A 14,889-nucleotide genomic window follows, 5' to 3' on the forward strand; every position below is an offset into this window, starting at 1 on the left:
AACGCCTACCTAAATATGACTCTTAATTAGAGGAACGCCAAACACCTGCCTCTAATTAAGAGCCATACCAGGTAACCCAAAACCAACACAGAAACAGAAAACATAGAATGCCCACCCAACCTCACGTCCTGACCAATTAACACACAAAAACTAACAGAAATAGGTCAGGAACGTGACAAATAGTAAATAACCAGAGATCTTAATAGTAAATAACCAGAGATCTTAACAGTAAATAACCAGAGATCTTAATAGTAAATAACCAGAGATCTTAACAGTAAATAACCAGAGATCTTAACAGTAAATAACCAGAGATCTTAATAGTAAATAACCAGAGATCTTAACAGTAAATAACCAGACATCTTAACAGTAAATAACCAGAGATCTTAACAGTAAATAACCAGAGATCTTAATAGTAAATAACCAGAGATCTTAATAGTAAATAACCAGAGATCTCTACTGCATAATGTAATTGATGAATTTAGGTGAACATATTCTAATGGACCGACTTGGAAAGACAGCTCCTGTACTTTCATCCCAAGTCATGCACTGAGAGCATTGGCCTATTTATTTCTGCAACACACTCAACACAAATTGTAAGCATACTAGTTACACTGCCTCCTAAAGACACGATCGACATCAGGAAAAGAGGGTGGACTATCAGCTGATCATTGGCGAGCTCGATTTCTTTTAGTTATTTTGATTTACCTCTCCTTGTCTTTCTGCCTCTCTCTGCTACGCGTATCAGCCAACCAGACCGAATATTGATGATGATGTAGGCTAAATCAAGTGTTAATCAAATGTTATGCTTTTGTAGGAGCTCTGTTGATATTTAAACTAGGTCGCTAGCTTACGTACCGGCGCTCTTAAAAATTAGGGATTCAACAAGGGTTCTTCTAAAAATCCGCAAAGTTCTTTGAAAAACCTTTGGTTTCTTGGCACTGAAAATGGCCCCCAAAAAGGTTCTTCCAAGAACCCCATAGGAGGTGGGGGTTCATCGAAGGAACCTCTTTAGTTGGTGGGGGTTCATCGAAGGAACCTCTTTAGTTGGTGGGGGTTCATCGAAGGAACCTCTTTAGTTGGTGGGGGTTCATCGAAGGAACCTCTTTAGTTGGTGGGGGTTCATCGAAGGAACCTCTTTAGTTGGTGGAGGTTCATCGAAGGAACCTCTTTAGTTGGTGGGGGTTCATCGAAGGAACCTCTTTAGTTGGTGGGGGTTCATCGAAGGAACCTCTTTAGTTGGTGGGGGTTCATCGAAGGAACCTCTTTAGTTGGTGGGGGTTCATCGAAGGAACCTCTTTAGTTGGTGGGGGTTCATCGAAGGAACCTCTTTAGTTGGTGGGGGTTCATCGAAGGAACCTCTTTAGTTGGTGGGGGTTCTTGCAGGAACCTGACTGCCCCAACTGAAACATTTGGATATGAAAGACAGCTGGCGCAGGCCCTTAAATGAAACATTTTAAGATCTCCTCAATTTAAGGTAAGTTTTGTCCCTAGTATGATCTAAATAGATATTGTTTTATGATACCATCTATCTTTTCATATTTGTGCGAATCTTTCTAAAACAGAAAATGGCCACAATTCAGTGAATATCAATCAACAGAGTTAAAAATATGTAGGCTACAAGAATATGTTGAAGGATAGCTGTATTGGGTGCAGATGACTGAACTTCTCACTTTTGTGTCTGTGTCTGAGGATAAACCCATTGGATGTGGGTCTCTGCTGGGAGTTTACCTCATATTTAGATTTTTTTTATTCTGCTTTGCCACTAAAATCACAATAAACACTGACAACTAAAATATTGTTTTATTGTTATGCTGATTATTATTAATAATGGGGGGGGGGGGGTAGTTCAAAAATGAACCCTAAAAGTTTCTTCAAAAGGTTCTTCGAGGATCCATTAAAATGGGTTCTTATCGGGGTTCCCTCCCAGTTTCAATTTGAAGAACCCCTAAAGGATACTCCAGGGTTCTTTTCTTTTTACAGTGTGCTCCCTGGTTTTTGGCTGTTTTATTTGTCAGTGTTTTTGGTCAGCTGTGAACTTGGTCAGTAGCCTTAACTAGTCTGTAGTGTTTGACAGAGCCGTCAAGTGAAAGGAACTGAGATATTTGTGTACTCGTGTCAATAAGTTTTACTGTAATCCTATTTCAAACAAGCAAATCTAAACCTGAAATATTTAATACACATGGCTTGTTTTAAAAAAAATCTGCTTTGGGACTGTTTCCCTATAACTTCTCCTAGAAACTGTGATTGTTATTTATGTTACATTATGAATATGCTTTTACAAAAACAAAAATATATATTAAACATCTTGTCATTTTTATTTGTATTAAAACAGTACTCTATATTTTGCTGCATACATCTGTAAACAAACAGATGGATTGTTTAATTATGTTCCTTGTGCTTGTTAACCAGACTAACTTTTAAACTGTGAACTGGTGACATCATAAGGCACAACACTGAAAGCAGCAGGTAGGTGAGTTAAAAGGGATTTCTGACCAGCATCCCATTGACAGCCCGACTAAACAAAACCTACAACTGACGCATACCTTAACCTTAACCAAATCCTTAACCCTGACCTGAACCTTTACTGAAATTAAATATTGATTTTCACGTCAGCCACGTTCCTTTAGTTCACGTGTCAAACTCATTCCACAGAGGGCTGAATGTCTGCAGGTTGTCAATCTTCCCTTGTACCTGTTTGATGAATTAAGGTCACTGATTAGTAAGGAACTCCTCACCTGGTTGTCTAGGACTTCATGAAAGAAAAATCCAGCAGACACTAGGCCCTCCATGGAATGAGTTTGTCACTCCTGCCTTAGTTCTTCCCAGGTGAGGGTACCAACCGCTTCTATTTGCTTTGACTGTCAAATCAGACAGTCATACTGATTTGGTCAAACAATTTCCCTGACAAGTGTTCTAGGTTCTATTAAAACAAATAATGTGTCTGCATTTAATTCAACGTTTATTTGTAGAGCATCATTTACATACTAAACTTCAGCAGAACATAGCCCTACGTAGGAAAACATGTTTAGAAAAGAAAAGTAAGAAACCTGAGAAAGAGAAGAGTAGCCTATCCCAGTAGACTTTGATATATGAATTGCTGGTTATCTTCTGACTTCAGACCTAAAGCTGGACACAAATCCGTTGTCACCGTGAGGAGTTAGATATCATTGCAATGCATAGTGTAAATGTTAGATACACAATCGATATACAGGTGGGTCAGTGCTTTACAAGTTTGGTCAACATTTTACTATTGCATTTGTATACAGACTATTCATGTATTATTTTAGACAGAATAGAGAATTCTCTGCAGTTATGACCTCCCACCACTAGGGGTCAGACATGAACTGTGCAGTAAAAACGTTGAGTTTTTAAAACAATCCATCTTATTTCTGCACTGACAATACGTCCATCGAGGGGAGTAAGAATACATTGACATACACACATCCAGAAAATATTACGTTTGAACATATTGAATGCTTTTCTACAACAACAAAAAATAAGTTTTGACTGTACAATGGTCTGTAAGCCTACATTTTATCCTACCTTGTACCAGGAAGAAGAAACAGTGGGAAAACTAATGACTGGCACTGAGCATGTCTCTACTCTAGGTAAATGGTCTTGCAGGAGTTACTCCCGTACACACAAGCTCTCACCATTGTCCCCACCCAGTCTTCTATCACACACAGACACACAGACAATCCAGTGTTTCCCTCAGTACTCAATCTCGTTGAAGTTTTCTGAAAAGCCGGAATATGGAATTGTGTCTCCAGGATCTAGAAGAGAAATTAGAAATATTAACATGCATCCCACAGGAGGTTTGTGGCACCTTAATCGGGGAGAACGAGCTTGTGGTAATAACTGGAGCGGAATCTGTGGAATGGTATCAAATACATCAAACACATTGTTTCCATGGTTTCTATTAATTTGATGCCATTCCATTTGCTCCGTTCCGGATATTATTATCAGCCCGTCTCCACTCAGCAGCCTCCTGTAAATGCATCTGTGAAACAATCTCATGTTGGAAGGGAATCGATAAGTGTCTATCATGATTAGGGTCAATTCCACAAATTCTATTCTAATTCAATTATCTCTCCCTGTATTCAATTGAATTCAATTACAATTCTAGGTCAGTCTTTGAATTATCAGAGATAATTAAATTCCTCTTAATTCCAATGTTAGGTCAATTCGAAGAATTCAATTCCCAATTCAATATTATCCCAACCATTCTGCAAACTCCAATTTGAAATAAATTCCCTCAGGCGGATCATGCCACTGTTCAGACAACTTAAGTATACTGAAAATATAGCAGTACAGGTTGCAATGTTTCAAAACCAATCTTACAGTACATTTTTTATACTATGTTCATTAATTCCATTAACTGGGAAATGTAAAAATATTTAATTTAATTCCACGTCAATTCTCCACTTCATGAGTAAATTTTAAAAAATGAATTGGAATTTCAAATTAAATTAGAATTGACACCTGGTGTCTTTTCTATTGTATATCTGGTCCCCAGTCGGCTCTCACGGAGTAACCTGGGGACGAGGTTATTCTATTCATATTTCTATGTATAAAGAACGGTCTTTTCTAAGTCTATGTACAGGGAATTGTGTATTCTATACATCATATTTCTATGTATAGAGAACTGTCTCTATTCTGACTGAGAACCTGTGGTAGGATGCTGTACTGCACTGTGTGAAAGAGGTTATTATACTGAGCTACTGAACCGTGATTAGACATGATACCGTCTATCACATGCTATACAGACTGCACCAGCCCCTGTCTACACAGCATTAAGCTATTCTAACAGGTGCTGTACAGACCGCACCAGCCCCTGTCTACACAGCATTAAGCTATTCTAACAGGTGCTGTACTATACAGACTGCACCAGCCCCTGTCTACACAGCATTAAGCTATTCTAACAGGTGCTGTACTATACAGACCGCACCAGTCCCTGTCTACACAGCATTAAGCTATTCTAACAGGTGCTGTACTATACAGACTGCACCAGCCCCTGTCTACACAGCATTAAGCTGTTCTAACAGGTGCTGTACTATACAGACTGCACCAGCCCCTGTCTACACAGCATTAAGCTATTCTAACAGGTGCTGTACAGACTGCACCAGTCCCTGTCTACACAGCATTAAGCTATTCTAACAGGTGCTGTACTATACAGACTGCACCAGTCCCTGTCTACACAGCATTAAGCTGTTCTAACAGGTGCTGTACTATACAGACTGCACCAGCCCCTGTCTACACAGCATTAAGCTGTTCTAACAGGTGCTGTACTATACAGACTGCACCAGCCCCTGTCTACACAGCATTAAGCTATTCTAACAGGTGCTGTACAGACTGCACCAGCCCCTGTCTACACAGCATTAAGCTATTCTAACAGGTGCTGTACTATACAGACTGCACCAGTCCCTGTCTACACAGCATTAAGCTATTCTAACAGGTGCTGTACTATACAGACTGCACCAGCCCCTGTCTACACAGCATTAAGCTATTCTAACACAAAACAGAAATAGCTCAGTGATTACAATATCAGAGTACAACTTTGCTGTTGATTTAGCCTGTCATTATGATGTCATACTGGTTGTAGTTTCACCCGATATAGTATAATGTGTTAACTGTGAAATGTGTGTAATGTGTGTTCTCAAGTCCTGAAAAACTTTCCTCTCCCTTTCTTTTTTACCTTTATCTATTCAGGCGAGTCAATTAAGAACACATTCTTATTTACAATGACGGCCTGGCCAGAGAACCTACCTGCTGTGCACGGTCCTTTTTTAAACACAATGTCATCAATTGCGATATCACTTCTTATTGATGGTCCTCGGATCGCTTCGAATATAATCTGGAAAGAAAGGCAAAGAAAATCATCACAAACCCTGTTTCCATCCACAGTTTAAACCCCGTTTCCATCCGCAGTTTAAACCCCGTTTCCATCCGCAGTTTAAACCCCGTTTCCATCCACAGTTTAAACCCCGTTTCCATCCACAGTTTAAACCCCGTTTCCATCCACAGTTTAAACCTCGTTTCCATCCACAGTTTAAACCCCGTTTCCATCCAGCTGTGATGAAAACAGGGAATTTCGGTACAATTTTCTAAATGCTGACAGATCATTTGTTTGGTCGGCATGGTGGGATGTTTTGGAGTCTGTAAAATGTATTATGCGAGAAATGGCGATGGAAATATCTTAATGCGCAAATATTGACATATATATATATACAGTATATACATATAATAACCATCATATCGAAGTAAACTTATCCGCAAAGTCCATTTGGTAGAAACACACCACCAGTGGGAAAATGTGCATATTTTCTTTATGCAGATTTTAGAATATACGCATGAAAATCTGTTGCCAATTGGATAAAAACCTAGCAACATTTCTCAAAATAGCATCAATATCAATGAATATGGAATAAAACAGAATATTTATTCCAATGGAGTCTGATGAGACAAATGTGTCCCCATTTCCTCTCCGGAAGTGAGTGTTTACGTCAGTCAGTCCGTCAGTCAGTCCGTCAGTCCGTCAGTCCGTCAGTCCGTCAGTCCGTCAGTCCGTCAGTCCGTCAGTCCGTCAGTCCGTCAGTCAGTCAGTCAGTCAGTGTCACTGTGTGTGTCTCTCTGACACTGTGTGTGTTTCTCTGACACTGTGTGTCTCTCTGTCACTGTGTGTCTCTCTCTGACACTGTGTGTCTCTCTCTGACACTGTGTGTCTCTCTCTGTCACTATGTGTCTCTCTCTGTCACTGTGTGTCTCTCTCTGTCACTGTGTGTCTCTCTCTGTCACTGTGTGTCTCTCTCTGTCACTGTGTGTCTCTCTCTGTCACTGTGTGTCTCTCTCTGTCACTGTGTGTCTCTCTCTGTCACTGTGTGTCTCTCTCTGTCACTGTGTGTCTCTCTCTGTCACTGTGTGTCTCTCTCTGTCACTGTGTGTGTCTGTCTGTCACTGTGTGTGTCTGTCTGTCACTGTGTGTCTCTCTCTGTCACTGTGTGTCTCTCTCTGTCACTGTGTGTCTCTCTCTGTCACTGTGTGTCTCTCTCTGTCACTGTGTGTCTCTCTCTGTCACTGTGTGTGTCTGTCTGTCACTGTGTGTGTCTGTCTGTCACTGTGTGTGTCTGTCTGTCACTGTGTGTGTCTGTCTGTCTGTGTGTCTCTCTACCTGGTGTCTGCGGTCACACTCGTAGTCCACCGTTGCCCTCATCCAGGAGATGCTCTGCTCGCCGCGACGTCTCCATAGCAACGCGTCCTGCTCGCTATCGCCGCGGCGCAGGAGTACGCTCAGCAAGCCGGTGCCAGAGCCGTACATGTGGTAGTAGAAGACCAGACACTGTGGCCTCGCGGAGCCCCTCAGGTCAGAAGACAGCAGACGGGCTGTGTGACCAGGACGCATCAGGGAGGCCTCGACATACATGAAGTACCCTGAAGAGAGATATGAGATATGACAGGTTACTGGTGGAATGTAAACACTCGGGAGGAGGAAGATATCAGGAGTCATACAAACACGTTGCTGACATACAGTACAGCATATCATCAGCATTACGTGTGTGTGTATAACTGATGCTGGGTGTACGGATGAATGAATGAACTGGTGACTCACCCACCCCTGTAGTGTGGTCTCCTCGGGGCCCGGTGTAGGAGGTGGGGGTTTGCCCTCGCACCCGGAGCCAATCCCCTTTATCTGTCTCCTTCTCCTGGCTATAGCCACAGTCCCCTGTCTCAAAGTTACACTGGCCAGGCAAGGGTCTCAGCGGCCCTGGAAAACGCACACACACACACACACACACACACACACACACACACACACACACACACACACACACACACACACACACACACACACACACACACACACACACACACACACACACACACACACACACACACACACAGCTGTTTGAAGGATTCTGACAGCAAAGTTCGATTAAATGTAGAGACATGGTAATAACTATCTATGGTCTACATCAACAGTGTTCTGACTCCCTGGAGGTTGGCAGTTGACCGTGATGTTTGAATGATGACTCAAGTGATTTCATAACGAGATAAAGAATAACTCCTTTCCCCATTGGGCAAGAACCGGTTGCATCAACATTGTCTCCACGTAATTTCAACAACAAAAATTCTATCTGATGACATTGAATCAACGTGGAAAACTAATTGGATTTGCAAAAAGTCATCAAGGTAAAGGAATTTCGTATTTTTGTCACCTAACTTTTAACCTAAAAAATATATATTTCACGTTGAGTTCATGTGAGTCGACATCTCAACCAAATGTAAATCAAAACTGACGTCTGAGTGGGTCGGCTGTATTTCCCCATTGCTCTTCACTACCAGGGTCATAGCAGGGTCATAGCAGGGTCATAGCAGGGTCATAGCAGGGTCATAGCTGAATCAGCAGCAGTTATGAAAGTCATGAGCAACATCATAACAGCCCTGATGAATGGCAGTTTACTTTGGGACTAAAATAGTCTAAATCCACTGCCGCTTTCAAGGTAACTGTTGTCTTCATAGTTGATAGTCCTTTGTCATTTCATAGATTTAAGAATGACAACATTACAACAAAACCTTACAAGTAGCTTTGAAATCTATTTCTGTTATGCATATGTGAAATAAATTATAATTACAATCAAAGACAATTCATTTGTGACAGTCTCTGAAAGGTTGGCAGTAATATTATCATATGCCATCTAAACCGTTTCCGAAGGCCTTATAGTTTCCACCACAGCGGCATGAGAACGCAGCCCAAACGGCCCAGAGAAACTGCTGTCAAAGCAAAGAAGCCGTCACTGCCCATGTAATTACCATATAACACCATAGACGGCGACACCAGATGTTTGCCACAATGGCTGATCGCCTAAGGCTGTGTTTACTGTTATGGGCAAAGGATCTGATCTGATTGGTCAAAAGACCAATTTGTGGTAAAAGATCCGAATTGGGCTGCCTGTGTAAACGCAGCCTAAGAGCTTATAAATAGTAAGAGTTTAACTGAAGGACCCAGCCCAGTCTCCCAGCAGCTGGCAACAAAAACCACATATCCACAGCCGGGGCTTGAGTAGAGGAGAGGAGGAGAGTTGTAGTTGATTTTATACCAGCTTGAAATATTTTCTCATGCTACTAGCTACTCTGGCTTGAGCAAGGCCAGTGCCAGGAGAACCCTGCTTGCAAGGTAGCCCTGCCTGCGACTTTACAATCAGTGTCAGCCCTTGGCCCAAGAGGGAATTTCCTCTTGTTCTAATGGTTAAGCTGTTGGTTTCTCCAGTGGGGTACCCGGGATCACATCCAGCCTGTGACACTTCTTCAGATCAGGTTATGTAGTGAGGGATTCCTGGCTAAACTACAACACCAAGTCCTGGACTGCTACCAGAGTAGCAGGATGCCACTGTTAAGTAGCACACTCCTAGAGTGGCTCCCGAGTGGCGCAGCGGTCTAAGGCATTGCATCTCAGTGCTAAAGGCGTCACTACAGATCCCGGTTCGATTCCATGCTGTATCACAACCGGCCGTGATTGGGAGTCCCATAGGGCGGCGCACAATTGGCCCAACGCTGTCCAGGTTAGAGTTTGGCCAGGGGTAAGAATTTGTTCTTAACTGACTTGCCTAGTTAAATAAAGGTTAAATAAAAATATAACTAAGTTTCGATATGTAACCTAGCCAAACTAGCTCTCTGAGCCAGCGGTGTTAACATAAATAGTAAAGTGTTTTAATAAACACTTCACTTTGGATGGAAACTAAAGAGCTTTGGGCTTGGCAAGCACGGCGTGAGAAGAACACCAACTTAACTTAGAAATAGACTGTTTATTTCTACAAAAATCAACAATGGAGATCATCCAGATCTGTAAATCAGCTGACCCTATACACCTCTCTGTTTCAGTTCTGTTTATAAGTATTGATGTCAATGGGAGAAATAGTTCATAGTTGCATGTGTATCACAAGGCAGGATTCAATCCCATGTGCAGTGGATATCACAAGGCAGGATTCAATCCCATGTGCAGTGGATATCACAAGGCAGGATTCAATCTCATGGGCAGTGGCTATCACAAGGCAGGATTCAATCTCATGTGCAGTGGATATCACAAGGCAGGATTCAATCCCATGTGCAGTGGATATCACAAGGCAGGATTCAATCTCATGTGCAGTGGATATCACAAGGCAGGATTCAATCTCATGTGCAGTGGATATCACAAGGCAGGATTCAATCTCATGCGCAGTGGATATCACAAGGCAGGATTCAATCTCATGTGCAGTGGATATCACAAGGCAGGATTCAATCTCATGTGCAGTGGATATCACAAGGCAGGATTCAATCTCATGTGCAGTGTATATCACAAGGCAGGATTCAATCCCATGTGCAGTGGATATCACAAGGCAGGATTCAATCTCATGCGCAGTGGATATCACAAGGCAGGATTCAATCCCATGTGCAGTGGATATCACAAGGCAGGATTCAATCTCATGCGCAGTGGATATCACAAGGCAGGATTCAATCTCATGCGCAGTGGATATCACAAGGCAGGATTCAATCTCATGTGCAGTCTCCTTGACATAATGGCAAGGTCAAAGACCTGACGTATACACGCCCAGGCCTGCTGTCTTACCTGCTGTGATTCTACAGTCCCCAATGGTCACTGTGATGTCATCGAGAGCCACTTGGCCACAGTCCCAGAAGTTTTTACAGATGCTGACGAACACTATCTGGGAGAAAGACACAGATATTACCCGGCTATCGCAGAGCAAAAAACTAAACTATTATCCCTCCCTTCCTTCTGTGTACGCATGCGTTGTTACCTTGGTAACCATGGGCTTCATATATGTGACGTCCACCCCTGTCCAGACATCTCTGGTGGTATCAGCCAGGCTCCAGACCTTCTCCTGAGCCACGTTGTGCTGGTCGTAGATGTAGAGAACCAACGCGTTTTCCACTTTCCTGAAGCCGTGAAGGGCGTAGTGGAAACGCAGACAGTACTTATGGTTGCCGGGGAGGAAAGGACCGTGGAGACGACCCACGTAACCCGGCCGCGACGTGAATCGTGTGTTCGCCAGGAGGAACGAGCCTGGAGGGTAGATTTAGGATTTTATATGTTACGTCTCTCTATGCAGGACATCACTTTAACCCCTACCTACATGTTCATATTACCTCAACTACCTCATAACCCTATACATTCACTCTGTACTGCTACTCCTTGTATATAGTCTCCTTACTGTTATTTTATTGTGTTACTATTTAATTTTTTTATTTGCTAATTTCTTACTTTTTAACACAGCTTTGTCAGTCTCGTAAGTAAGCATTTCATGGTAAAGTCTACACCTGTTGTATTCAGCGCATGTGATGAATAAATTAGATTTTATTTCCAACTGACTCTAAATACCTGTTATTTAGTCACAATCATTATGGGGCGAAACATAACTTTCAAGTACATTTTTCACTTAGTTATGTATCGATGTTAATGGGAAACATGAGTTGAAATTCGACTTCAGCGGATGTTAGGATTCAGCCCTACGACAATACATAAAGGGCTCAAATGTTTGTGACAAGTCTTAGGCGTTATAGGGTGCATCCCAAATGGCAACCTAGTCCCTATATAGTGCACAACTTTTAGCCACGGCCCTATGGACACTGGTCAAAAGTAGTGTACTATATAGGGAATAGGGTGTGATTTGGGACGCGCCCATAGAGTTGTGTAACTCACCAGTCCCTGTGGTGTGGTCTCCTATTCTGTAGGCGTTGGGTTTCACTGAAACTCTGTTCCACACCTTGCTCTCCACTCTTTCCTGGTAGTACTGACACAGATCCTCCTCAAAGTCACAGTTAGCTATGGACGGGTCAACCACGGGCTCTGAAACAAAACAAGCAGCTATCACACTGTAGTCATTCTATGCGGGTAGAAGTGAACAATGGTACCTCTTAATTCCATGGGTTAGAATCATTCCAAATGATCCAGGCCAAGGCCAAAAACAGGCCATGGAATAAATGTTGCCAGCTACGGTCACTTTAGAAAATGATACTACACCGTAGGGAGCTTTATGAAATGATACTACACCTTAGGGAGCTTTATAAAATGATACTATACCTTAGGGAGCTTTATAAAATGATACTATACCTCAGGGAGCTTTATAAAATGATACTACACCTTAGGGAGCTTTATAAAATGATACTACACCTTAGGGAGCTTTATAAAATGATACTACACCTTAGGGAGCTTTATAAAATGATACTACACCTTAGGGAGCTTTATAAAATGATACTACACCTTAGGGAGCTTTATAAAATGATACTACACCCTAGGGAGCTTTATAAAATGATACTACAACTTAGGGAGCTTTATAAAATGATACTATACCTTAGGGAGCTTTATAAAATGATACTATACCTTAGGGAGCTTTATAAAATGATACTACACCTTAGGGAGCTTTATAAAATGATACTATACCTTAGGGAGCTTTATAAAATGATACTACACCTTAGGGAGCTTTATAAAATGATACTACACCTTAGGGAGCTTTATAAAATGATACTACACCTTAGGGAGCTTTATAAAATGATACTACACCTTAGGGAGCTTTATAAAATGATACTATACCTTAGGGAGCTTTATAAAATGATACTATACCTTAGGGAGCTTTATAAAATGATACTACACCTTAGGGAGCTTTATAAAATGATACTACACCTTAGGGAGCTTTATAAAATGATACTATACCTCAGGGAGCTTTATAAAATGATACTACACCTCAGGGAGCTTTATAAAATGATACTACACCTTAGGGAGCTTTATAAAATGATACTACACCTTAGGGAGCTTTATAAAATGATACTACACCTTAGGGAGCTTTATAAAATGATACTACACCTTAGGGAGCTTTATAAAATGATACTATACCTTAGGGAGCTTTATAAATGATACTATACCTTAGCGAGCTTTATAAAATGACACTATACCTTAGCGAGCTTTATAAAATGATACTATACCTTAGCGGACTTTATAAAATGATACTACACCTTAGGGAGCTTTATAAAATGATACTACACCTTAGGGAGCTTTATAAAATGATACTATACCTTAGCGAGCTTTATAAAATGATACTATACCTTAGCGAGCTTTATAAAATGATACTACACCTTAGGGAGCTTTATAAAATGATACTACACCTTAGGGAGCTTTATAAAATGATACTATACCTTAGGGAGCTTTATAAAATGATACTACACCTTAGGGAGCTTTATAAAATGATACTATACCTTAGGGAGCTTTATAAAATGATACTACACCTTAGGGAGCTTTATAAAATGATACTACACCTTAGGGAGCTTTATAAAATGATACTATACCTTAGGGAGCTTTATAAAATGATACTATACCTTAGGGAGCTTTATAAAATGATACTACACCTTAGGGAGCTTTATAAAATGATACTACACCTTAGGGAGCTTTATAAAATGATACTACACCTTAGGGAGCTTTATAAAATGATACTACACCTTAGGGAGCTTTATAAAATGATACTACACCTTAGGGAGCTTTATAAAATGATACTACACCTTAGGGAGCTTTATAAAATGATACTATACCTTAGGGAGCTTTATAAAATGATACTACACCTTAGGGAGCTTTATAAAATGATACTATACCTCAGGGAGCTTTATAAATGATACTACACCTTAGGGAGCTTTATAAAATAATACTACACCTTAGGGAGCTTTATAAAATGATACTACACCTCAGGGAGCTTTATAAAATGATACTACACCTTAGGGAGCTTTATAAAATGATACTACACCTTAGGGAGCTTTATAAAATGATACTACACCTTAGGGAGCTTTATAAAATGATACTACACCTTAGGGAGCTTTATAAAATCATACTATACCTCAGGGAGCTTTATAAAATGATACTACACCTTAGGGAGCTTTATAAAATGATACTACACCTTAGGGAGCTTTATAAAATGATACTACACCTTAGGGAGCTTTATAAAATGATACTACACCTTAGGGAGCTTTATAAAATGATACTACACCTTAGGGAGCTTTATAAAATGATACTACACCTTAGGGAGCTTTATAAAATGATACTACACCTTAGGGAGCTTTATAAAATGATACTACACCTTAGGGAGCTTTATAAAATGATACTATACCTTAGGGAGCTTTATAAAATGATACTATACCTTAGGGAGCTTTATAAAATGATACTACACCTTAGGGAGCTTTATAAAATGATACTATACCTTAGGGAGCTTTATAAAATGATACTACACCTTAGGGAGCTTTATAAAATGATACTACACCTTATGGAGCTTTATAAAATGATACTACACCTTAGGGAGCTTTATAAAATGATACTACACCTTAGGGAGCTTTATAAAATGATACTATACCTTAGGGAGCTTTATAAAATGATACTATACCTTAGGGAGCTTTATAAAATGATACTACACCTTAGGGAGCTTTATAAAATGATACTACACCTTAGGGAGCTTTATAAAATGATACTATACCTCAGGGAGCTTTATAAAATGATACTACACCTCAGGGAGCTTTATAAAATGATACTACACCTTAGGGAGCTTTATAAAATGATACTACACCTTAGGGAGCTTTATAAAATGATACTACACCTTAGGGAGCTTTATAAAATGATACTACACCTTAGGGAGCTTTATAAAATGATACTATACCTTGGCGAGCTTTATAAAATGACACTATACCTTAGCGAGCTTTATAAAATGATACTATACCTTAGCGAACTTTATAAAATGATACTACACCTTAGGGAGCTTTATAAAATGATACTACACCTTAGGGAGCTTTATAAAATGATACTATACCTTAGCGAGCTTTATAAAATGATACTATACCTTAGCGAGCTTTATAAAATGATACTAC

The 14,889-nt window shown here is 40.5% G+C and overlaps 1 protein-coding gene across 1 annotated transcript in view; it reads right to left on the reverse strand.

The window, feature by feature from the left end:
• Positions 1-2,942: 2,942 nt before the first annotated feature.
• Positions 2,943-14,889, reverse strand: part of mamdc2a (MAM domain containing 2a) — a 69,441-nt gene continuing 57,494 nt past the window's right edge. The window contains exons 8-14 of the mRNA XM_071352233.1: positions 11,693-11,839; positions 10,791-11,056; positions 10,601-10,697; positions 7,607-7,762; positions 7,169-7,428; positions 5,767-5,854; positions 2,943-3,773 (exon numbers count right to left, since the gene is read on the reverse strand). Of these exons, the coding sequence (XP_071208334.1) occupies positions 3,712-3,773; positions 5,767-5,854; positions 7,169-7,428; positions 7,607-7,762; positions 10,601-10,697; positions 10,791-11,056; positions 11,693-11,839 (1,076 nt within the window). The 3' untranslated portion in view covers positions 2,943-3,711. The remainder of the gene's footprint in view (positions 3,774-5,766; positions 5,855-7,168; positions 7,429-7,606; positions 7,763-10,600; positions 10,698-10,790; positions 11,057-11,692; positions 11,840-14,889) is intronic.

Source organism: Salvelinus alpinus, chromosome 19 (assembly GCF_045679555.1).
Source record: "Salvelinus alpinus chromosome 19, SLU_Salpinus.1, whole genome shotgun sequence".
NCBI lineage: Eukaryota > Metazoa > Chordata > Actinopteri > Salmoniformes > Salmonidae > Salvelinus > Salvelinus alpinus.